Raw genomic sequence first — 22,982 nt, 5'->3', positions numbered from 1 at the left:
CTCGTGGGCCCGCGGAGACACCGCGTGTCCTTACGTAACCGCTCACGGGGCGTGAGGCTCCGCAGGTGCAGGGGCAGCAGCTGCGTCTCACGGCTCCCGCCCCCGCCCCAGCCCTGCACCAGGCCGCAGCCGGACAGCCCCACCATCCCCCCCCCCGCCACCTCCCCCTTCACCCCTGTCTCGCGGGAAGAGAGGGTCACGTGACAGCAAGGGGCCCCTCTCCCATGTCTGGGTGCGTCACTCCCCAGGGCTGGCCCAGGGTCCCTGTTCTCCTCGCCTTGAGCTGCAGCTGCCTCGATTTCCTTTCTGGGGGTGGTGTCCCTGACCCGCTCCCCGGTGGGTGACTTCTCGGATCACTTCCGAGGGCCCCATCCAGACCCGGACCCCTGCCCCGATCCTTGTCACACAGCCCAGTACCCCCTCCGTGACCCCTGACCTCTCACGCCATTAGGGATGTGGTGGGGGGCGGCCAGCACGTCCCGCACACATTTCCCCGCCCCCCTCGCCAGCACCCCGCCGGGCCTGGGCAGTGAGCTGTGGGGGTGCAGCCCTGCCCCGGCGGGCCCCCAGTGCTGTGCCGGGGCCCTCGGCTGAGGGACACGCAGGAGCACCTGGCTGGGCTCTGGGCTGCTTCCAGAGCCCCTTGTTTGCTCAATCCTCTCTCTGGTTTTCCCTCATCTGCTGTCCCGCCCGCACGGCAGAGCCTGGCAAGCTCCCCGTGGCGTATTCGATATGCCAGAAACAGTAACAAGTCTCATGATGGAGACGTTACTGGTGCCCACTCGAGCAACTCGATGAGCAACGGGACGACAGTGACACATGCAGTGATACATCAAGGCTGGGGCGGGGGGTGAGGTGGTGGGGGAGGGTCTTTCCAAGATCATCAAACAGGAGATGGCCCTGGGAGGTCAGGGGGCCCCTAGGCAGGTGTGGTTGGGGGCACCATGGTCCTCTCCCCCTGGCACTGTGTTACCCCCCCCAAACACCCCCCACCCCCCATCAGTGTGGGTTTGAGGAATTTGAAAGTTTCTCTTCCCACCTTTCGGCTCGCCCAGATTGAGGGTTTCACCCATTCCACCGGCTGTGCGGGTGGGCGGGCGCTCACCAGGGCGCAGAGCAGGAGAGCACCACTGAGGCAGGCTGGAGTACCCCCTGGCCCCCCTACAGACGACAGAGACACAGCAGGGACAGCGCGGAGCCTTGGCGGCCTTTATTGCAGGTTTGTGCCATTACAAGGCGACCTGGGAATATGTTCCAATAAAAAACAACTCCCTGCTAGGGACACGGGACACGCCCCCCGGGACGCGGAGGGGCACTGAGGTAACAGGCACGCACGCTCCCCGCCCCACGCACCCAGGCCCGAGGCCTCCTGGTGGCCGAGGGATGCCCGTGGACCCCCGGGGGACAGCCAGTCCTGCAGGGCTGGGGTGGGGGGCAGCCGGGAGCGGCGAGACCCCAGTTGGCCTGAGACATGGGGCCTTTCGCTGACCCCCGGGTGACTGGAGTCAAATATCTGGCAAAGTGTCGGCTAATATTTCTGTGAAGGCTAAACGCGCAGGCAGGCTAACGTGAAGGCAGAATAACAAAACAACCCTCCGCCCCTCCGAGGCGGCCCGTGCAACGGTGAGGTGGGGCGGAGCAGTGGGCAGCGCGGAGGGCGGCCACTGGCCTGGGAGCCAGGCTCGGCGGGGCCTGGGGCAGGGTGGCGGCCGAGTCCTGAGAATGGGGGGGGACAGAGAGGAACGGGCAGGGAGGGGATCTGGAGATTTCTGACGGGGCGCCCGAGTGCCCCCGTGTGAGGGCAGAGTGTGGCGGCCGCCCGCCCTGACGGCCTGGGCTGACAGACGGACACCAAGGGTCGGGCTTGACACGGGAACCACACACGTGCCACACGCACAGCCGTGGGGAGGGAGGTTCCTCCCCCCGCCCCCCCGGGGCAAAGCTGGGGCCCGCCCCATGTCTGGACCCCCAAGTTCGTGCACCCCTGGGCGCCCACGGAAACCCGCGGTGACCAGGAGGCTGGCTGGGCTCAGGGCTCGTGCAGGGGCCGCGCGTCACCCAGCTGAGCCCGCCGGCCGGCCCCGCCTGGCCACAGACGTGACGGGGACGGAGAACACGCTGGACTCGCGCAGTCCCCGGGCGCGCTGGTGGGGGCCGGGTGGTCCGGGGGGCGCAGGGCTCAGTGGAAGGTGTTGGGGTTGGGCCGGATCATCATCACCACCTTCTTGAGCGAGTAGGAGCCGCCCCGGAACTCGGCCCAGTACACGCCGTCCTGGTAGCGACTCCGGTAGTGGCCCCCGCGGTACCAGACGCCGTTGAGGTTGGAGTGGGCGCAGGCGTTGTACCACCAGCCTCCTTTCTGGTAGTGGGCGCAGTTCCCTGCAGGGGAGACGGAGGGAGGCTCAGCCGGGTCCCGCTGCCTTCTGGGGGGGTCCCTGCTCTGGGACAGTGCCCCGAGCACCGGGAGAAGGGGGCCTGGCCTGGTCAGGCGTTAACGTGGGGGTCGTGTGGACTCGGGTGGGACTGTCCCGGACCCGCCTGTGGGCCAACCCCTGCGCACACACTGTCTTCTGGGCCTTTGCTACGTGGCTTAGGGGCCAAGGGGACCCCAGGGTCTGACCCCTGGGCTGCGGGTCAGCGGCCGAGGACGCAGCGCCCAGTAATCACCGTCCACTTTTTTTTTTTTTCCTTTTTGGGTCACACCTGGCTCTGCACAGGGGTTACTCCTGGCTATGCACTCAGGAATTACTCCTGGCAGTGCTCAGAGGACCATATGGGATGCTGGGGATCAAACCCGGGTCGGCCGCGTGCAAGGCAAACGCCCTACCCACTGTGCTATCGCTCCAGCCCCTCACCGTCCACTTTTGACCGCACAGATTTCTGGGGACACGGAGTGGAGGGAGGAGCCCGGGGGTGGAGGGGGCGGGCCGAGCGCCCCTTCACAGAGCCCCATGCTCTGGCTCTCAGGGCACCTCCTCTGGGACCCCCCCAGCCCCCACCCCCCGCCGGGCAGGGCCTGCATTAGTGCCGGGTGGGGAAACCGAGGCTCCAGGAGGCCTCCGGAGGCAGCGGCGCCCGTACCCGTGTAGACGTCGTGGTCTCTGTCCAGGGTGGTGAACTGCTTGCCGTTGTGCCAGGTGAAGGAGTCGCCGGCGTTGCCGTGGTACCGGCCCAGCCGCAGCTTGTAGTAGTCGCTCTCGGGCTCCAGGCGGAAGCTGGCATACTCGGCGAACACCTTGCGGCCCGACCAGTCCTCCATGGTCACCAGCAGCTTGTAGTTGCCTTGGTTGGTCAGCCAGTAGATGTTCTCCAGGCCCAGCCAGTACTCGCCGTCGATGTTCCCGAACCCTTGCTGTGGGGAGGCGGGGGGGAGAGACGGGGTGCGCCCGGGCGTGGGGGCTCGGCCCTGGACAGAGACCCGGCGGGACAGGCCCCCTTCCCCGCCTCCCCCACCGGGAATGTGGGCCCGAGGGGGCCGTGTGCAAGGAGAGAGAAAGACCCTCCTGCTCCACCCAGGGTGGCCGGGGCAGGGGGGGGGGTCCCTGGCCGAGTCTTGGGCTACACAGTCCCCCCCGCGCCCGAGCCCCCTCGCAGCCCCGATGGCCAGAGCCGGGGCTGGACGCTGGTCTCCGGGACCGGCCGGGCGGCCGTGCTCACCTTGTAAGTCTCCCAGTTCCTGAAGAAGTTGACGGAGCCGTCCAGGCGCCGCTGGATGACCGTCCAGCCCCCGGGGTCCTGCCGCTGCTCGCACCACACCTGCATCAGGCGGTTGGTGTTCTCGGGCTTCACCAGGTAGATGGAGCTGGTGTCGTGGCCGTCCTCAAGCGCCTGCAGGCAGTCCCGCCACGGGCCTGGGGGCACAGCGGGCCGGTCACGCGCCCTCCCGTCACCCCCGCACCAGCCCCCCCGCCCAGAAGGCCCCAGGGCGGCTCCAGCCGGGACAGGACCCAGAGGGGACACAGAGGCCTGGCGGGGTGGTGACGGGCTGCCACGCTCTCTGCCCATCCCCCAAACTCAGGGAGCTGGAGTGTGAGGCCCCGAAACACAGGCACGGCTGGGACGGGAGGGGGCGGGGGTGGGGGGGCCCCTGTCAGGCTGATCTCTGCACCCCCACCCCCTTCACTCAGGCCCTGGTGGTGGCTTTGTTCCCCGGGGGCGGGCACGGCGCCTGGGGCCACGGAGGAGCTCTCAGGAGCGCAGGAAAGGGCTGGAGGCCTGAAGACATTTATTGACCCTAAAATATGAAAAGCAAACTATAAAGTCGGAATTTATAAGTATATAATTGCGTTTCTACTAAGCCGAACATCTTGTCAAGCTCATTAACTGTGAAATTTAGCCTTCATAAAAAAATGTTATGACTTTTGAGAAGAAAGTTGTGGGCTAGGTAGGTCTTTTTTTTTTTTCCCCCTCCTTCTCACTTCCCAAGAATTCCTGAACGTGCCCTCGCGTTCACAGAGAGCTCGGAGCCAACCTGAAATTAATTGCGTTGCTCTTGGCCAGATCGTTTGAGAAGCGAAATTATTAAAGCCCTTGGCAGGCCTCTGGCCGTGCTGGGTGCCGGTGGCGGGCGGGGCGGGCGCGTTTCTGGGTCTCTGATATGGCCAGGCCCCCCCACCCCCCTGTTTCTGGAAGATCTGGGGGCGCTCGGGCCCCCTCCCCACCCGTGTGTCCCCCTCGGGACACCTGACCAGCCCCCCTTCCCTGTTCCTCTACATTCTCTGCCAGGCTCTTGGGACCAGAGCAGAAACGGAACCCAGGGGAGCTTAGGCCGGGGGTCCTCGGGGGGGGGGGGGGCCCAGGGGTGCTGTGCGGGAAGTGGGGGCTCCAGGTGCCTGAGGGAGGTGGGTGGCCCGCTGTCGGGGCGGGGGCAGCGATCTGTGCGTGGCTTGGGGACAGGGTCTCCAGATAAGGCTGTGCCCCGGACGCCCGTTCCCGTGCCCGCACCCCCCGGCTCTTTCCGGGAGAGGCCGGCGCACGCCCGGGCCCGTGTTCCTAGAAGCGGCCTCAGCGGCCTGGATCTCTCCGATCTCGCGGGGACGTGGCCGGCCGCCAGGTGCTGTGGCATTTCTAGGATTCCTGTCAGCTCTCCCTCCCTCTCCCTCTCGGAAAACGCTCCGCACCCGTGCCCGGCGTTGCTCTCTCGCCCGGTGTGAGGGTCCCATGCCCGCCTTCCGGGCCCCGCAGGGAGGGCGGCGGCCGCCCCCGGCGCAGGGAGGGCGGCGGCCGCCCCCGGCTCAGATGTCAGCTGTGCACCCGGCCCTGCACCTCATGAGGTGCCCCCGCAGAGCGGCCTGTGAGGCAGATGGGGGGTGGGGGTCCGTCTCCCTGCAGCCGGGGTGGGGAGGGGGGCAGGTGTGAGTGTGCAGATCTCCAGGCCCAGCGTCCAGCCGCGCCCCAGCTCCTGACTGCCCCCGGCCCCCGTCACCCTCTCCTTCCCAGCTGGAGGACCAGTGATCCTTCGTCCCCCTGGGGCTGAGAGGCCAGGGGAGGCTCTGCCCGCTCCCCCTGGGCACATGCCCCAGGACCCCCGTCTCCCCCCACCGTAGGACTCCAGCAGCTGCTACCTGGGCCATGTTTCGCCAAAATGCAGCCAGTGAAGTTTGTGCCCAGGCTTCAAAGGCCCTATTTACACACTAGCCAAGGGCCAGAGCGATCGTACAGCAGGCGGGGGCCTTGCCTTCCAGGGGGTAACCCAGGTTCCATTCCCAGCACCCCTGGGTCCCCGAGCCCACCGGGAGTCATCCCCGAGTGAAGCCAGGAGTAAACCCTGAGCATCAGGAGAGGCAAAAACAACAAAAACAATTTTTTTTTTTTTTTAGTCTAGTGGGGCCCTATCGATAATGAAACAACTAGGGCACTTGCCTTGCACACAAGCTTGACCCGGGTTCCATCCCCGGCATCCCCTGTGGTCTCCCAAGCACCGCCAGGAGTGATGCCTGGGGGCAGAGCCAGGAGGAACCCCTGAGCATTGCCGGATACGGCTCCAAAACCAACAGAACATTCTAGTAAGGAGAAGTTCCCGTTGGTTAAAGCCCGACGGACTCGAAGCTGTCCAGGCCTGGGGCCAGGTTCTATTCCCCTGCACCCAGCGGATCGCAGGGCTGTCCCCAGGGCACGGGGGGTGGTGGGGGCGCGCCCTCGGGGCAGCCCTGGCCCCTGCCCGCCTGGCTCTGCCTGTTTCCCTGCTGTGGAGCGCTCAGGTGTGGCACTGCCCCGTGGGCACCTTCTCCCCGACAGGCGTGTTACGGCTGGGGGCGGGGGCGGGGCAGGGGTGGCCAGCGGGCGCCTGAGCCCCCTGGCGCTTGAGCCTGCAGGGGCCAAACGCCAGATCGGGGCATTTATCAGTGGCCAGCTGGGAGCCTGTCTCCTGTGTCCCGGGAGAGGCCGAGCTGGGAGACAGCTGTGGAGGAGGAGAGAGGAAGGGGGGGAGGAGCAGGAGGAAGAGGAAGAGGAGGAGGAGGGGAGAGAAGGAGGAGGAGAAGCAGGAGGAAGAGGAAGAGGAGGAGGAGGGGAGGGAGAGGAGGAGGAGGAGAGGAAGAAGAGGAGGAGGAGAAAGGGAGGGAGAGGAGGAGGAGAAGGGGAGGGAGAGGAGGAGGAGGAGAGGAAGAAGAGGAGGAGGAGAAGGGGAGGGAGAGGAGGAGGAGAAGGGGAAGGAGAGGAGGAGGAGGAGAGGAGGTAGAGGAGGAGGAGAAGGGGAGGGAGAGGAGGAGAAGGGGAGGGAAAGGAGGAGGAGGGGAGGGAGAGGAGGAGGAGGGGAGGGAGAGGAGGAGAGGAAGAGGAGGAGGAGAAGGGGAGGGAGAGGAGGAGGAGAAGGGGAGGGAGAGGAGGAGGAGGAGAGGAGGTAGAGGAGGTAGGGAGAAGGGGAGGGAGAGGAGGAGGAGAAGGGGAGGGAGAGGAGGAGGAGGAGGGGAGGGAGAGGAGGAGAAGAAGGGGAAGGAGAGGAGGAGGAGGAGGTGGAGGGGAGGAGGAGGAGGGGACGAAGAGGAGGAGAGGAGGAGGAGGAGGAGGAGGAGGGCGCAGGGGTCTGGCTCCGACTCTGCCATCAACCTGGATGGCGTCGCCCCTCAGGAATCCGGGCAGTTTCGTGCTAACAGTAACATTCTAGACCAACGCTGGTCAGCGCAGCTCCTGGCCTCCCCGCTCCCGGGACCCTGCACACACGGACCTGCCCCCCTGCCCTTGTCACTCCCGTCCCTGCTCCCCGCCCTGGTCCCTGCCGCTGACTCTCCCGCCCGGGGTGAGCCCCTTGGAGGGGCCAGGGCTGTGCCCGACTCCGGGCAGCGCCGCTGACTCCAGCCACCCGGAGACTCGTCCCATGAGGTGGAGGCAGGAGCGCGAGTCAGCGGGCCTCCAGGAAGGCCAGGCGGGCCGGGTTCTCTGCAGGACCCAGCCCCCTGCACCCCCAGTCGCAGCTCTCTCTCCATCCCCCGGGAGTGCAGCCCTCGCCAGCACGTTTCTTCCTGGGCCTCCGTCCCGGAGAGGCCAGCGGGGATCAGTGGGCCGGGGGACAGGGCACCTCGAGACGCCCGTCCCCACTGGTCCGGACGCGAGTTTCCAGAGCAGCCTCCCCCGGGCCTCGCCACAGGCTTCATCGGAACTGGGAGGCCCTGAGACCCCGCCAGATCCCAGATAGGACAGAGCCCAGACAGAGAGCCGGGAAGCCGGGGGCGGCCTGGCCTCCCTCTCCCTCGGTGGCCTGCGGCCAGCCTCCGGCGGCCTGGCTGGAGGTGAGCTGCTGGGGAGGGACAGCCTCGGACCAGTGCCTGCTGCCCCCGGGGGCTGAGCGGGGCCCGGGAGCATCAAGGCAAGGCAGGGGGGCTGGGGTGGCGGAATGTGAGCACGGGCCTTGCCGGGGCCCTCCCCGCCCCGCCCAGTGACGTCCCCGGAACAAAGCCGCTGAGCCAGGCATGCACAGAGGAAGGTTTTGTCTCCCAGGAGCCCCACCTGCCCGCAAGCTCCGGGGACAGACCGGAGCAGGGCCCCCAGCGCCGCCTCCTGCCCCTCCCCGCCCCAGCCCGGCCCCGGGTCTGGTTCCAAGGGGCCAACACCGACAGCCTGTTCAGGAAGGCGCGCGGGTGTGCGCAGGATCGAGCAGGGACAGCGGCCCGCCCGGCCCGGAGGGGTGCGATGACTGGGAGGTCATGATCCCCGGGCGTGGCCCAGACCCGGCCCCCTTGGCCCCCCCACCCAGGCCCCCGGCTCTACCCTCATCCCCGCAGCCCCTTCACGGTGCCCGTCTCTGCCTCAGTGTCCCCACGGCCCCTCCACAGACGGGCTCTCGGGGTCTCACGGAGGACCCCTCGTCCTGCCTCCCCACCTTCGAGCGCTTGTTCCCGTTGAAGGTTCTGCACCGGCTCCCAGAGCGAGCCCCGGAGAGGCGGGGGCCAGCCTGGCCTGCACAGAGACCCTGCTCGAGAGTCGGGTGGGGCTGGGTGGCTGGTGACCTGCTGCTGAGTGCCCGCCCTCACTGCTGTCTGCAGCGCCTCGGGGTCGCAGCCCCTGGCCCCGTTGGGCAGAAGGGGAAATCGAGGCAGAGAGGAATCAGATTCTGGCGCGAGTGGACCAAGGCAGGAACCTGGGGTCTGTCTGCCCACCCGCACCTGTCAGACCCGGAAGTGGTTGAGTGTGAGGCCAGAAAGGGGGAGGTGCAGGGGGCACCTCAGAGCCCGCCCCAGTCACCCAGGGTCTGTGCTCTGGACACCCCGGGCCTCTGGCCTGATGCCCAGACTTAGGGGCACAGCGCCCTCCCGCCCTCTGCTCAGGAGACCCCAGACTGGCACGGGAAGGGCCGATCTGTAGAGGCCGTTTCCTCATTGCTGTGCCTTGTAACTCAGCAGGGCGCCTGGCACTGGGTTCGATTGTTTTGTTGGGGGGGCCACACCCGGCAGTGCTCAGGGCTCACTCCTGGCTCTGCACTCGGCAGTTACTCGGGACCGTATGGGGTGCCGGGGGTGGAGCCCAGGTCGTGCAGGGCCAGCCCTGTACCTGCTGTCCTGCTGCTCCAGAACCTGGGCCAGTTTGGGGGACGCTGTGTATTTTGACAGTGTTTTATTTCATCTTCCAGTGCTATTTTAATCCTCCCTCAGCCGACAGATGGGGACGCTGGGGATCAGAGGGACGGTGGCTTGCCTCGTGTCCCAGAACAAATCAGGATTTGAATCCAGGCCAGAGAGCCCCGAGATCATGTTCTCTGGGCACATACCCCAGGGACGTGTTCCACGTGGTGCGGTGAGATGGGTCTGTCCGGCGCCACCACCGCCCGCTCACCGCCCCGGGCCTTGCCACAGGCTGCCCTGCACACAGGCTGCCCGGCCCCTCTCTGGGGTTAGCCGGAAGCGGCCCTTCCTGGGACCTGCACTTATTTATTTTTATTTTTTTTTCGACGTGTGAAGCGCCCGTACAGCAGGACCTTTTCGGTATAAACACCGCCCGGGTCATCCTGCGGACGCCTGCCCAGTTCCCTGGTTCCGGGCTGATGTGAGAAGGGATCTAGCTCTCCCCTGGCAGCCCGCGAGGGCCTGGCCTGTGGGGGTGGGGTGGGGCGGGGGCGCGCGCAGCAGGATGAGGACTGCGGTGTCCCCCCAAGCCGTGCGGGAAGGAGCCCAGGTCTCACATCCAGCCTGCAGTGCCCGCGGGCGAGTGAGTGAGAGGGTCGGTCTCCCCGCCCGGGGGCTCCCGGGGAGGGCCTGGTGGGCCCCAGCGTTGCCCGGCGCAGGCTCCGCCCAGCCCCCAGACCTACCTGCAGTCTCGGCGCGAGAGCCCGAGAGTGGCCGCGTTTGCCCCTGCGGGGACCCTGCGTGGGAAAGCCTAGACCCTCACGTTCCGGGAACCGTGTGCACGCGTTCGGACCACCCGTCCCCAGCTGTGGACACCCTCCCCCGCCCCATCTCGGCCCGTGGTTGCTGTGGCAAGCACTTTCCAGATGCCAGCCCGGCCCGGGGCCAGCCCTGGGACTGTCCCCCCCACTCCCACCCCCCCCCACACACACACACACCCCTGCCAAGCACTGAGCATCTAGAAGAGTCCAGGGAACTGGAGCCGGGAGTCACCTGTTCTCTCCCGACTCGCCCCCCTTGTTTCCCGCACCACCTTGGAGTCCTCCTCCACGGCCTGTGGCCCCTTCCCCTCTCCCTGGGGCCAGACCCCCAGAGACCTGGCGGGGGGGGGGGTCGCTTGCATGGCTGGCCCTCCGCCGCTCCCCTCCGGCGGGCGCCCCGACCCACTTACCCGACGGCTTGTCCGTGGAGGACGGGAAGCTGGTGAGGGTGGGCATGGTGGGCAGCGGGGGCGGGAGCACCTTCAGGTTCTGGTCGCTCTGGATCTCGTTGGTGGAGATCTGGTTGGTGATGCGGTTGTAGGGCGGGGGCGGCGGGGGCGGGTAGGCGCGGGGCGGCGCGGCGGGGGCGGGCGCGGGCGGGGGCAGCGGCCGTGCGGGGGCGGCGGGCGCGCGCTGGCAGTGCTCCTCCAGCTGGGCGATGACCTCGGACTGGTTGTGGGCCAGCGTGGCCAGGTGCTGGTACTTGTGCTCCAGGTCCCGGTAGCGGCCGGCCAGCTGCAGCATGTCGGCCGTCTGGTTGAGGACGCGGCTCTCCAGCTGCGACAGCTCGAGCGCGTTGTCGCGCTTGCGGATGATCTCGTGCAGCAGCTGCATGTAGAGCTGCGTGACGCGCGAGTTCATGTTGCGGCTCTCCTTGCGCAGCAGCTTCACCTCGCTCACGATGCCGCCGTCCACCTCCACCAGCTGCTGCAGCGCCTCGATCTGCCGCTTCTGCTTGAGCAGCTCGCCGTGCAGCAGCTCCAGCTCCTGCCGGTGCACGCGGTTCTCCAGCAGCACCTCGGGCTCCTTGGAGTTGACGCAGATGGCCCCCGTCACCCGCTGCTGGGGCACGATGAAGGTGTAGGTGCACTTGTCCGCGGACTCGCCGCCGCCGGCCCGCTTGTACCGGTTCAGGTAGACGAACTCGCCCTGCGCGCCCTCCTCCGCGCCCTCCTCCGCGCCCTCCTGGGGGCCGGCGGCGGCTGCGGCCAGGGTGGCCAGCAGGCCCAGCCACCAGCAGGTCACGCCCAGCAGCGGCCGCATGGTGCGGGGGGAGCGGTGCCTTGCAGACGGAGCCTGGGAGAACCTGGAAGGCGGTAGACAGAGGGCGGAGTTGGGGGGGTCCTCGGTCACGAGCCGGCCTTTCCACCAGCTCAGCCTCCCCCCCTCCCCCATCCCCTGCGGGTCTCCTCAAAAGCGGGGAGCTCCCAAAGCCAAGAAGGGGCATCCGCACAGCAGAGGGGGGAGGGAGGGGACGCGGCTCCTGAAGGCGGGAGGCGTGCTGGGTGCCGCTGTCCACTGAGCCGCTGGCGGGAGATCCCGCCGCTAAGGGACGGTCTCTGCCTCACGCCCCTCCGCTTCTGGACTCCCACCCCCGTCTTCCTCACCCCTAGAGCCTCCCCTCCGTGGCTTCTGCACCCCTTTGCAGGGGGGCCCTCCCCTCCGTGGACAGCTGCCGTGTCCAGTTCAGTCCCGCGCTGCCCCCCCCCACCGCCCGCCTCCAGGCTGCTGCCCCGGGTGTCCAGCGCATACTTGTGAAATGAATGAATGGCCGGACCCAGCGTGGAATGTGGCCGCCTTTGCCGTGGACAGCATCCCTGAGAGGCTGCGTCCAGTCACGTGGCTCCAGCCGGCCCGCGTGAGCCAAGCCACACAGCCCAAACAGGAACAAACAACCGAGCCCTTCTGGGGCCAAATATTTGCAGCAGCTCGTAACTGCCTGATCCCGATCATCGCAACGTGATCAGACCAGGAGGGGAGGCAGAAGTCAGGCACGTGGCGCTGGGCTCGCGCCAGGCCGGGTCTCCCCGGAGCGTCTCTGCGTGCCCGGGCCCCCAGCCTCACGGGGCTTACCCCACGCGCGGAGGGCCCCCCGGACACCGCTGTGCCAAGCAGTGCAAGGGCTGGGTGGGGCGGCCTGGCCTCCCCCGGGGTCAGGACAGCGGCCCTGAGAAAGTCACCTCGCTGACCCTGACCCCTGAGTGAGGTCGTGGGACGGGCCTGGCCAGGAGGGCAGGCGGGGCCGCGCGGGGACCCCGCCCCAGCCCCTGCTTTTGCCCAGGCACTGTGACTGCTTCACCCTCAAGAAGGCCCTCTCGGGCTGGAGAGATAGCACAGCGGGTAGGGCGTTTGCCTTGCACGCGGCCGACCCGGGTTCAAATCCCAGCATCCCATATGGTCCCCTGAGCACGGCCAGGGGTAATTCCTGAGTGCAGAGCCAGGAGTAACCCCTGTGCATCGCCAGGTGTGACCCAAAAAGCAAAAAAAAAAAAAAAAAAAAAAGAAGGCCCTCTCACTGGGGCGATAGTACAGCGGGGAGGGCGTTTGCCTTCCACGCGGCCGACCCGGGTTCGATTCCCAGCATCCCAGGGGGTCCCCCGAGCACCGCCGGGAGTAATTCCTGTGTGCAGCACCAGGAGGAACCTCTGAGCATCGGGTGTGACCAAAAAAGAAAAAAGAGTTCTCCCAGGCTGCTGCTGCACTTCTCCGCTGAGCCCTGTTGGCGCTCACTGTGTCCCTGTTCTCTCTGGACGCCGCACTCTCGCCCAAGCCCTTGCCAGCGCCACCACATCAGCCCAGGCCCCGCCCCTTACCTAAGCCCCGCCTCCATGCTAGGCCCCGCCCTCTGCGTCACCCCTTTCTTGTCTGGCCCCGCCCTCAGTGTTAAGCCCCGCCCCTCACTGCCTGTAGGCCTCACCCCTGCCTGTCCCCCTCTGCCCTAACCCCTATCCTAGGCAGGATCGCCAGGGCGTCCCTTGCCTGGCCCGTGGCCAGCTCTCCGTCAGGTCCCTTCCATTCTGCCTTTGCCCCTCCACACTGCCAGGCGAGGCTCGCTTCTTCCCTCGTGCCACCCCTTCCTCCCCTCGGGCATCTGCTCCATTTCTGTCTCCTTGGCTGCTTTGCCCAGGTCCAGGGGCGGGGCGGGGCGGGGCGGGGACTGCAGTTCCCTCTGCAGGGTTCTTCCTCCCCTGGGGGTGTGGCTATGCCTCATCCCCAGACCCTGATGACAGTGCTCTCTCTCCCCTCTTGACTGACTGCCACTTCCAGTCACCAAACCCGACTCACCACAAAATGGCCTCCCGGGGTCACCCCACCCCACCTCTACCCCAGTCCTCGAGGGTGCCAGTGGGGCACCTCAGGGCTCCCGGCCGAGCCCGCCTCCTCCCAGCCTCCCGCTCACCGCCTGGGGCTGCCCCAGCCCCTTCTGCCCCCTCCCCAGCACCCCAGCTCGCCCTGCTCCCCCTCTTCCCAGCACAAGAGCGACCTTGCGAGGCTCATGGGTGGGGTAAGCGTGCCCACCCCCCCCGCACCCCAGCCCCCGGGCACGGGGTCCTGGGCTCAGGCTCTGCTCTCTCCTCACTGATGCTGCACTATCACCTGCCCAGTGCTCAGCCCCCCGCCCCCCTGCTTATCTGTGACTGTCACCTCCCCCACCCCTCTGTTCACCGTCACACATGTGGGGTCTCTCTCTGCCCTGCCGTCCAGGGCTGTAAGCACCGAGGGGTCGCCAGGGTATGTGTCGAGGGGGGGTCTGAGTCATCGCTGCACCCCCGGAGGCTCCCCAAGTAAGTGGGGACGCATTAGGACACACCCGTGAGCAGCTGCCGGAGGCCAGCGGCCGGCGCCGAGGGCGTGGGCGCTATTAATAGCCGCGTGTGCCACTGTGTGTGCCCTGAGCTGGGGCTTGGCTCCTGGGTCAGAGGCCCCGAGTCTTTCTAAGGAAACAGGCCCCGAGAGGCCCAGGACGTGCCTCCCGCCACCCAGCCAGAAAGGGGCAGAGGCTGGACGCAGCCCGAGGCCCTTGGACCCCCAGGCCCTCCCAGTGGCTCACCTAGGAACAGGCGTTCTACGCCCAGCCCAGCCTGCCCCGGGGGCTCCCGCGTGTGACCTACGGAACGCACAGTTGCAGGGTCGACGTGTGACTCTGGTCACCCGCAGTTACAAAGGGAAAATCAGAGCCACCATCATCACTCTCTGGTTTCACACGTTTGCCCGTAACTGGGCCCGGCTTCTCCGGGGTTCCTTTGGGGGCCCCTCGGAGGGGGGCTTGGGTGGGGGGGTGGGAGGGGGCAGGCCGATCTCCTCCGAGTGGGAGAGCCAGCCCAGGCCTGGCGGGCGGGCGGGCGCGGGGAAGCGCTGGGAGCTGGAGTCTGGGCGGGTCTGGCCGGGGCCTGCAGGTAGGGCCGCGTGAGGGTGACGCTGCTGGAAGCCGGCTGAGTTTGTGAGTGTTTGCCCCGTTTCCACAGCACTGGGGCCAGCCGGGCTGCGGGAACAATGGGAGGAGCCCCTCCCGGCGGCGGGGGCGGCCTGCCCGCGGCTCGCTCACCTGCTGCTCCCTCACCTGCAGCCCCAGCCAGCCCGGCCCCGCCGCACGCCAGGGCTGGTGCTGGAGACGCTGCCAGGGGCAGAGCGGCAGCTGGCGGTGCCCAGGGAGGGCCGGTTGCAGGCCTCTCCCCCCGCCTTGGGGGTGGGCGGGGGGCAGCAAGGCTCTCTTTGAAGACTGTTTCTTGCAACGTTTTTTTCTTTTTTTCTTTTTGGGTCACACCCGGCGATGCACAGGGGTTCCTCCTGGCTCTGCACTCAGCAATTACTCCCAGCGGTGCTCAGGGGACCCTATGGGATGCTGGGATTCGAACCCGGGTTGGCCGCGTGCAAGGCAAACACCCTCCCCGCTGTGCTCTCGCCCCAGCCCCTCTTGCAACGGTATGACTAAACTGTGACCCAGATGGGACCACGCGTCTCACGCTTCTCCCAGGGGGCACCACCCCACCAGGCGGGTACCCGAGGCAGGGCGAGGAGGCTGCGGCTCAGAGAGGCTGCAGTGGGGCCCCGGGGACGCCACCCCAGCCCGGTTCCTGCCGCCGACTCGGCGCTCACGGGTTCCGGGTTCCGAGGAGGGAGGGAAGGACAGAGCCTGAGCCGGTGGGGGCCCCAGCGAGAGATGCTAGTCCTGCATCCTGACGCCTAGGCAGGGGTGCAGCTGGGACCCAGAGCCGCCCACCGAGGGCCCCGCCAGCCTGACCCAGGGCCCCGGCCTTCCACTCAGTTATTTTTCTTAGAGATTCCAACCTCCCCCCCCCCACCATCAGTTTTGTGCTAGTTTGGCAGTTCTTGATGGGCAGTAATGAGTTTGTTTACTTTTGCTCTCTTGGTATTTATTCAACTAATTGCGTCCCCAGGGACAGCGCCTGCCTCCGGCATTCCAGTCAGCTGAGGCCCGCGAGGGCCCCGCTCCAGTCACCGCCGTGCGGCCCCGGCCTCGGTTTCTTCCTTTGACCGACAAAGCCAGAGCAGGTCTGGCTGTTTTCCTTGGCTCCGGGTCGGAGGTAGAAATGGTTCTTGAAAATGGCTTTTCCACATTGTTCCGTGAGGAGTTTCCACTGTGTGCAGGGCTCACCCCCAACACACACACACACACACACACACACACACACACACACACACACACAACATGGGGCTGTGTGACCGGCACATGTGACGGCCGGGCCTCCCTTCCCGGGGCCAGGGGGGGGTCCCCCGCAGGCAGCCCCCCACCTGCCTCTCCAGCCCAGGCCGAGCAGGACCACACACGGCGCGCCCGGGGACAGCTTGGGCCGGAAGAGCGAGCCGTGAGCACGAGACCCGAACCTGCCTCCCGATCCTCCCGCGGGGACAGTCCCGTCAGGCCCTGGCCGAGGGCGCACGTCGGTCCGTCCCCCGCCCAGCCCACAGCCCCAGGCCCTGCGCTCTTTGCTCTGAGGGGAACGGCGGCTTGCTCACTCCTTGAGTTGTTCCTTTTTCTTTTTTCTTTCTGGCTTTTTGGGTCACACCCGGCAATGCTCAGGGGTTACTCCTGGTGGTGCTCGGGGGACCCTATGGGATGCTGGGAATCGAACCTAGGTCGGCCGCGTGCAAGGCAGACGCCCTCCCCGCTGTGCTGTCGATCCAGCCCGAGAGTTGTTCCTGAGGCGTACCCCGGCGCCACCCACGCCCCAGTCCCCCGAAGGTGCTAGCGGAAGCTTCCAGATGGAGGGCTGTGTGTGGCTTAGCTCGGGGTCATCCCCAGAGCAGAGCAGGTGGTAAGGAAGCTCCGAAGCTCACTGGAGCGGGGGTGACCAGGTCCTCTCTCTGGTCTCCCTCCTGCCCCCAGGACAGCTGACCCCTGCCCCCCCCAAGGAAGCCTCTGCCCCGCCCTTGCTCCCGAGCATTCCGTGATGGCCGAGGAGGACCAGGGCAGAGCCCAGCGGGAGCCCAGCTGTGTCGGGCCCCTCTGGGACGGGCGTGGTGGGGGGGGACAGACCCCTGCACCCAGCTCTTGTGCTGCCCACCAGAGATGCTTGAGAAGTGGGGGTGGGATGGCCCCCCCCAGGCACCCGGGTCTCCTCAGCATACGCCCAGCAAAGCCACGTGACCAGGTGGCCCCCGAGGGGTGCCGGTGGCCGTCACTGGTCTGTGCCCACTGCCTTGGGGGTGGCCGCCCCCCCTCTCCCTTGATCATTGCGTCAAGGCAGTTTGGATGGGACGAAGCTCGCTCAGAAAGCTGCGAGGGAAGAGGGGAGGAGGGAAGGGCGCTCACGAGGGAACGCGGGCGCGAAAGCCCCAGCCGGAGAGGGAGGCCGGGAGGTGAGCGAGACGCGTGTTAGAGGGAGGACGCTGGGCCCCCTGTAGCTCCGTGCCGTGGAGCAGCACAGGCGTGTGTGCGCGCCGGTGGCCAAGGCCACGGCGGGGCCCGGGGACCCAGGTGGGCGCTCAGGCTGCAGGTGGCCTGGCCGAGCGCCGGCTGCCGCCCGTCCCTGGCTTCAAGGCTGGCACAGGCGAGCTTTGCGGGCTGGTAGCTCCTTGGCAGCCCACCCGGGGAGACCCCGCCGGACAGGGTCGGCAGGGATGAGCAGGGGGGTGCCCTCCCGGTGACTCAGCGCCAGCCGGGGGTCAGGGTGAGCCGCGCCACCCCCACCCCCCAGGCCCTTTCCCTCCCCGTGAGGAGCCGTGAATCATTCCCCGCCAGAACGCCGGGGAACGGGGGGCAGAGGGCACACTGCACACGGGGTCTGAGCCAGGCCCCGGCTCCCAGCACCCGCCCGCTCGGCCTCCCTGGCCCCTGCGGGCCACCGTGGCCAGGCCTGGCCCCGTGCTGGGGACGGAGCAGGCACACAGCGGGCAGGCCGGGTCCGGGACGGAGGAGCGGCCGGGGAAGCTGCCGTCCTGAGTCCCTTGTGCCGGGGAGGGCCGTGGTCACCCCACAGCAGGCAGCTGGCCCCGGTCAGGGCGCGGGACACGGCTGGGGCTTCTTCGCGGCACGTTGTTCGGGAGCCGTTTCGAGGTGCCCCCGAGCCTTGGCCCACGCCCTCTGTGCCAGGCGCCTCGGCCAGGGGTGGGGAGGGCACAGGAGTCTGCACGGCGTCTTGGAGCCCAGCCCCGGGCTGGCCGCGGCCCTGGCTCTGCAACCCCGGGGGCCTGGACACAGTGCCCCGAGCTGCACGGGCTAGTCCCTTGAGCACTGGGACAGGAGCTCCTGGGCCTGCCTCACTGATCCCAGCCGGCAGGAGGGCACTTACCCAGGGCCACCATCTTCCCTCCAGAAGGGAGCACAGGCTTTGGGAGCCGCTGACCCCCCTTCCGAGAGCGCCGTGGGCTCGTACCCGTGTCTGCCTGGCCGCCCGGCTGGGTGCTTCGCCCCAGACTATTTCTTTAGAGCAGCCTGGCCTGCTCGTGCCACTGTGCTCCTGGCTGCACGGGGTCTTCCCTGCCCCCCCCACCCCCATGCTCCCCTGGGCTGCCGACTCAGGCCTCGCCCCAGGGCACTGGCCCCCTGCCTCCCTGGCTCCTCACCATCGTCCCCTCGGCCCGAGTGCCGTCACGTGGGGTTCAGCGGCTCTCCCTGTACACGAGGGGGAGGTCTAGGATCTCGCGCAGTTCCCAGCAGGCCCCCTTCTGGGGCCAGAGCAGGGGCAGCAGCGGGGAATGGTGAGACGGGTCCGTCTGCGTTCAGGCAGGGGGCCTGATGCACCTCTCAGGGGACCTGACCCAGGGCGTGGGGGTCAGGGGGGCCGGGTGGGAGGGGAGATGTCTCCGCCAGATAGTACCTGGGAGGAGCATGCACTGTGGGGGCTGGAGGCCTTCCTGTGAGACTGTGACATCACCCACCCACCCACTGATCCACCCACCCATCCACCCACCCATCCTCGACCTACTCTCCACCCACCCAAACATCCACTCACCCACCAGCCACTCACCCATCCATCCAACCATCCATCCGCGCACCCTTCCGTCTATCCAGCCGTCACCCATCCACTCACCCATCCACCCACCCATCTACCTGCCGATCCACACTCCCATCAGTCTACCCAATCATCCGCCCACCCGTCCATTCACCCATCTACCTAACTGTCCACACACCCACCCATCTACCAGCCGTCCACCCACTCATCTACCCTGCCACCCATTCACCCATTCATCCACTCCCCATCCACCTACCCACCCATCCACCCATTCAGCCACCCATCCACACACCAGTTCATCTCCCCGTCCATTCATCATTCACCCCTCCACTCGCCCATCCATCCGTCCACATGTGCATCCATTTACCCATCCACCTACCCATTCATTAACCCACACATCCACTTACCTAGTCACCCACCATTCACCCATCCGCCCAACCATCCACCCACCCACCCACGCAGCCACCCACGCAGCCAGCGATCATCCCAGAGCGCTCAGCCTGACCCTGCGTGCGGCCTGGAGTCAGCAGTGGGCAGGACCTTCTTCCTTTCCCTAGAGGAGGGCTGGGATGGGAGCCCCTCCGTGAGGCCTCAGGGCACCTCTCAGAGATGAGACCAGAGGCAGCCCTGGGTTCGGGTGCCCACAGAGGGCAGATGCAGTGCAGCAGCGGGGCGGGTCATCAGCCCGGTCCTGCAGGTCGGTGGGTTAATGGGTGACTCCCCTTCCCCAGGGCTCTGCTTGGCCCCCCTGGCGGGAGAGACTGGGTCTGTCAGAGACCACCTTAGAGCAAGGATGGGACTGGCCTCCCTGTCAGAGAAACACCACCTCCCGCCCCGAGGTGCCCTTCGGTTTTTTTTTTTTTTTTTCCTTTTTGGGTCATACCCGGCATTGCACAAGGGTTACCTCCTGGCTCTGCACTCAGGAATTACTCCTGGCGGTGCTCAGGGGACCATATGGGATGCTGGGAATCGAACCCCGGTCGGCCGAGTGCAAGGCAAACGCCCTCCCCGCTGTGCTATCGCTCCAGACCCCCGAGGCGCCCTTCTGTCCGGAGACTGAGCCGGGCCCTGAGCCTGGGCTTCCTGCTCTGTTAGCTGGGGCAGAGCCAGGCGCTGTCCTGCGGCCCGTCGACTCCTGTGCCTCCCGCTCTGTCCAGTTGCCGTGTGCCGCTCTGCCTCCGCCCTGCCCCGCCACGGGGCGTGTCCCGTTACCCCTGGGGCCGTGATTCTGGGCACAGCCAGAGTGGAGGCCGGCCTTAGACACGGCTGTGTGGAACGGCACGGGCATGGCACGGTACGACAGGGAGGGGTTTGTGACAGCGTCGCAGTCACTTAGTGTGGAACTCAGGCTGCTGGGGGACACGGGGGAGGGGGGGCGACCTGCTCAGCCCCCACCTCCCCAGCACCCTAACAGCACCCTAAGGCCCTGCGGGCTGCCGTGTGCAGGGGCGCCGGCACGCTCCAGGGCGGCTGCTCGCACCAGCTGGGCGTGCAGCTGGCTTGCCCCTGGGGGGAGCGGTGCGGGTGTGTGTGTGGGGGGGGCCGCAGCAGCTGCGGGGAACCCCCACGCCCCCCCCAGGCAGGGACCCAGAGGCAGGGCGGGGCCGAGGCGCGGGGGCGGGTGGGCTCGAGCCAGCAGGACCAGGTTCCCACTGTCAGCCCCCTCGAGTGTGACCTGGGGCAGGGGAGCGGCTTTATCTGCAAACAGGGAGGTCCCCTGCAGAGGCAGAAGTTTGGGGGGGGGGAGGATTCCCCAACCCTCGTGGGCCCCTGCCCTGAGCGGCTCACACCGTGTCCCCGCCGCGCTAGCTGCCTTCTCTGCGCCCCCCGCGCCCCCCGCTGTGAGCTCTGCCGGCCTGCAGCACGCCCAGAGCTGGGGCACGGTGGGCCCCGAACCTCTCAGCCCTCGGAGCTCAAGGGCGGGCGCGTCCCCTTCTCTCCTGGCAGGGGGTGAGCAGCCCCCCCACACACCCCCGAGTTCTGGTGGGAGGGAGGCGTGGTGTGGGCGCGGAGGCGGGCGGCTCCCAGGGTGCACACCCCAGCTCTGCTCAGGGTCCCGGGTGCTCTGCCGGCTCCCCCCGTCCCTCCGAGGACCCCTAGTACCATCAGGGGCTGTGGGGCTTGCGGGGCAGGACGCCCGGGGGCCAGGGAAGGGGGGTCTGCTCCGTGCCTCTGTCCACCCCACCGACTCTGACCTGCACACTCAGTGACCGCTGCTCGCCCAAGCTTTGCCGCCCACCCGCGTGTCACCCACACACTCTGCGGGGCGCTGGGTGCCGAGCCCGCCCTGGGCCTCAGTTTCCCCGCTCATAAAGGCACCACAAGTGGGCAGTGCCCGACCCGGAGCAAGCACAAGCCAAGTGTGAGCTCATCCCGAGTGTTGGCACCGGGGGCGGGGGGCGGGGGCGTGTAATGGCAGAGGGAACCGAGGCTCGGGGCCGCGCGGGGGTCTCTGCTGGGGGCTGCGCCCTGCCCTGCCTCCCCCCGCCCGCAGCGCTGCGCGTGGGGGCACTGGGCCAGCCTGCAAGTGGCCTTCTCGGCTTTCCCTGACGCCCCAAGGCGGGAGGACGCTCCCGGGTGACCGCGCTGGCCTCTGGGAGCTGCGGTGATCCCACGGCGGAGGCGAGCGCCGACCCCTGACACACACAGCCCCGCCGGTCCCGCTCGGGGGTGTTATCTAACGCTCTCAAGGCACCGGGAACGCCAAGCCCGTGCCGTGCCCGAGACGCCGCCAGCCTCGCCCCCGCCACGTCCTCCGGGGCCCGGCTCCTGCTCCCGTGCAGGCTGCCGTGCGGGGTGGCGGGGTCCGTCGAGGCCACACACTGCCCGGGTCAGCACGGCGGCGGACAGCAGACGGCGGACGCGTCCCGGCCCTCAGCCTCTGTTCCCCCCGGCCGCTCTGCGCGCTGGGTTTGGCCTTGACCTGGGCACTGTCTGGCCTCCGGCCAGCGTGCTGGGGGGCCCAGAGCCGCCCACCTTCCCCTGCACACCGACCCGCCTGCACACGTGCACACACGCAGCACCCACGCGCCCGGGGCTCCTCGTGTGAGGGGGAGAGTGGGGCTCTCCCACGAAGCCCCCTGGAAGACCCCTGGGGCCTGGGGCGAGCACACTGCACACAGAGCCGGGAGGGGTCCGGGGACTGCAGCCCCAGACCCGGTGTCCCGCGTGGGCCCCTTACCTCTTCGCTCCTGGTGGCCCCGGGACAGTGTCACATGCTTCGCCCTGCAGGCAGAGTGTCAGTGGTGCCGCCCGTCCATGGTCCCCGGGGCTGTTCCCAAGTCGCCGCCCGTTTGCAGTCCCGCGTCTGCCCCTGGCCTCTGCTCGCTGGGCTCTGTCTGTCTCCCGCCTCTGGGCTCAGGCAGCCAAGCCGGGACGGGACGGGGCGGGGGCTGGCCGGGGTCCTGCTCACGACCTGCCTTCGCGGACCACGGGGGCAAGGGGTGGTCTCCAGGCCATGCCCCTCCTGACCCACACCGGCGGCCCCTCAGAGCTCAGGGCTCACCCCCAGGCGCCCTCCGGCCCCGCGGCAGCCTCATTTGAACTCCCGACTCCTTTGTGGGGCCTTTACGTGTGGCCGCCCGCCGGAGGAAGCGGTGCGCGCCGCCGGACCCTGGTTGGCTGCCGGCGCCTCTCCCCACCCACCAGTGCAAGAGGATCCCCGGGCCTCCCCGCGCCGGACAGAGGAGGGGCCACCCGCTGATGTCACATGGGCTGGGGCTGGCCCGGCCCCTCCCTCCTTGGCACCCGAGCCGGCCAGCTCCGCTCCGGGCCCGCCCACTCCCCCAGGCCCAGCTGCCGGGGTGCCGGCCGGGGCCAGAGCAGCCCCTCGGACTCGGCTGTTGGGCAGCGGCGGGCTCCTGGCCAGGTTGCTACCCCCTGAGTGCCCGCCTCTTGGGCAGTGGGGTCACCCCCACCACACACACACACACACACACATGCGCGCGCGCACGTACACGTGCACGCACACACACACACACACACACACAGGTGGCCTCCCCCCTGCTCAGCCATTCTCTGGGCCCAGCTCTCACCTCTGGAGCCCCCCAGGCTGGGGGCTCAGCCAGCAGCGCCCATGCTGTGACGGTGTAAATGCCCGTCACTCTCCCCCACCTCTCCAGGCCCCCGTGACTGCCTCCCCCCCCCCCCGGGGTCCCGGTGACCTCACCTGACCCCGGGGGCCACCTTGGGGGCTGCCACGCGTGCCTGGAACTCAGGTGGGTTCTCAGCTTTCTTGCGGCCTCACCCCGCACCTTCGCTGGGACCTCCTGGGTGGGCGCCCTTCATTGAGGTCTGCGTAGTGGGGGTCCCTGGGCACCCCCCTGTGGCCTGGTGCTGGGAGGCGGGTATGTGAGTGTCTCTGGGCCGAGCAGGGAAGGAGGAACCGAGCCTGAGCCCATGCAGGGTCTCTCCCCTGGGCAGGAGCGGGCCGGGTCTGCGGGGAGAGCGGGGGAGGGTGAGTCCCTCCGCCCCGTGAGGACCTACTGGGCTCCCCGTTCCTTACAAAAATCAGCTGTGGGGCTGGAGTGATAGCACAGCGGGGAGGGCGTTTGCCTTGCCCGGGGCCGACCCGGGTTCGATTCCCAGCATCCCTTATGGTCCCTCGAGCACCGCCAGGAGTGATTCCCGAGTGCAGAGCCAGGAGGAACCCCTGTGCATCGCCAGGTGTGACCCAAAAAGCGAAAAATAAATAAAAATGAGCTGTGGGGTGTGGTGGCAAGGTAACAGGATGGGGAGGGCAGCGGCCT

At 67.9% G+C, this 22,982-nt stretch overlaps 2 protein-coding genes across 6 annotated transcripts in view; one reads left to right on the top strand and one right to left on the bottom strand.

The window, feature by feature from the left end:
* Nucleotides 1-22,982, top strand: part of RALGPS1 (Ral GEF with PH domain and SH3 binding motif 1) — a 181,825-nt gene that overhangs the window by 98,048 nt on the left and 60,795 nt on the right. The window lies entirely within an intron of this gene.
* Nucleotides 1,187-21,890, bottom strand: ANGPTL2 (angiopoietin like 2). The gene is made up of 5 exons (XM_055124068.1): nt 21,416-21,890; nt 10,228-11,123; nt 3,658-3,851; nt 3,082-3,352; nt 1,187-2,379 (listed from the first exon to the last, which is right to left on the bottom strand). The coding sequence occupies exons 2-5, from the start codon at nt 11,078-11,080 to the stop codon at nt 2,180-2,182; spliced, it is 1,518 nt and encodes a 505-aa protein (XP_054980043.1). The 5' UTR covers nt 11,081-11,123; nt 21,416-21,890; the 3' UTR covers nt 1,187-2,179.

This window comes from Sorex araneus, chromosome 1, assembly GCF_027595985.1.
Source record: "Sorex araneus isolate mSorAra2 chromosome 1, mSorAra2.pri, whole genome shotgun sequence".
NCBI classification, from domain to species: Eukaryota; Metazoa; Chordata; class Mammalia; order Eulipotyphla; family Soricidae; genus Sorex; species Sorex araneus.
The sequence above is the reverse complement of the archived record's forward strand: the minus strand, read 5'-3'. Positions and strand labels throughout refer to the sequence as shown.

Excerpts from the sequence above, each read along its gene's own strand:
- ANGPTL2 (XM_055124068.1), bottom strand. The coding sequence starts at position 11,080 with ATGCGGCCGCTGCTGGGCGTGACCTGCTGGTGGCTGGGCCTGCTGGCC. Across the intron at positions 3,353-3,657 it reads GGAACTGGGAGACTTACAAG|CAAGGGTTCGGGAACATCGA; the intron begins GTGAGCACGGCC and ends GCCTCCCCACAG. Across the intron at positions 2,380-3,081 it reads AGACCACGACGTCTACACGG|GGAACTGCGCCCACTACCAG; the intron begins GTACGGGCGCCG and ends TCTCCCCTGCAG.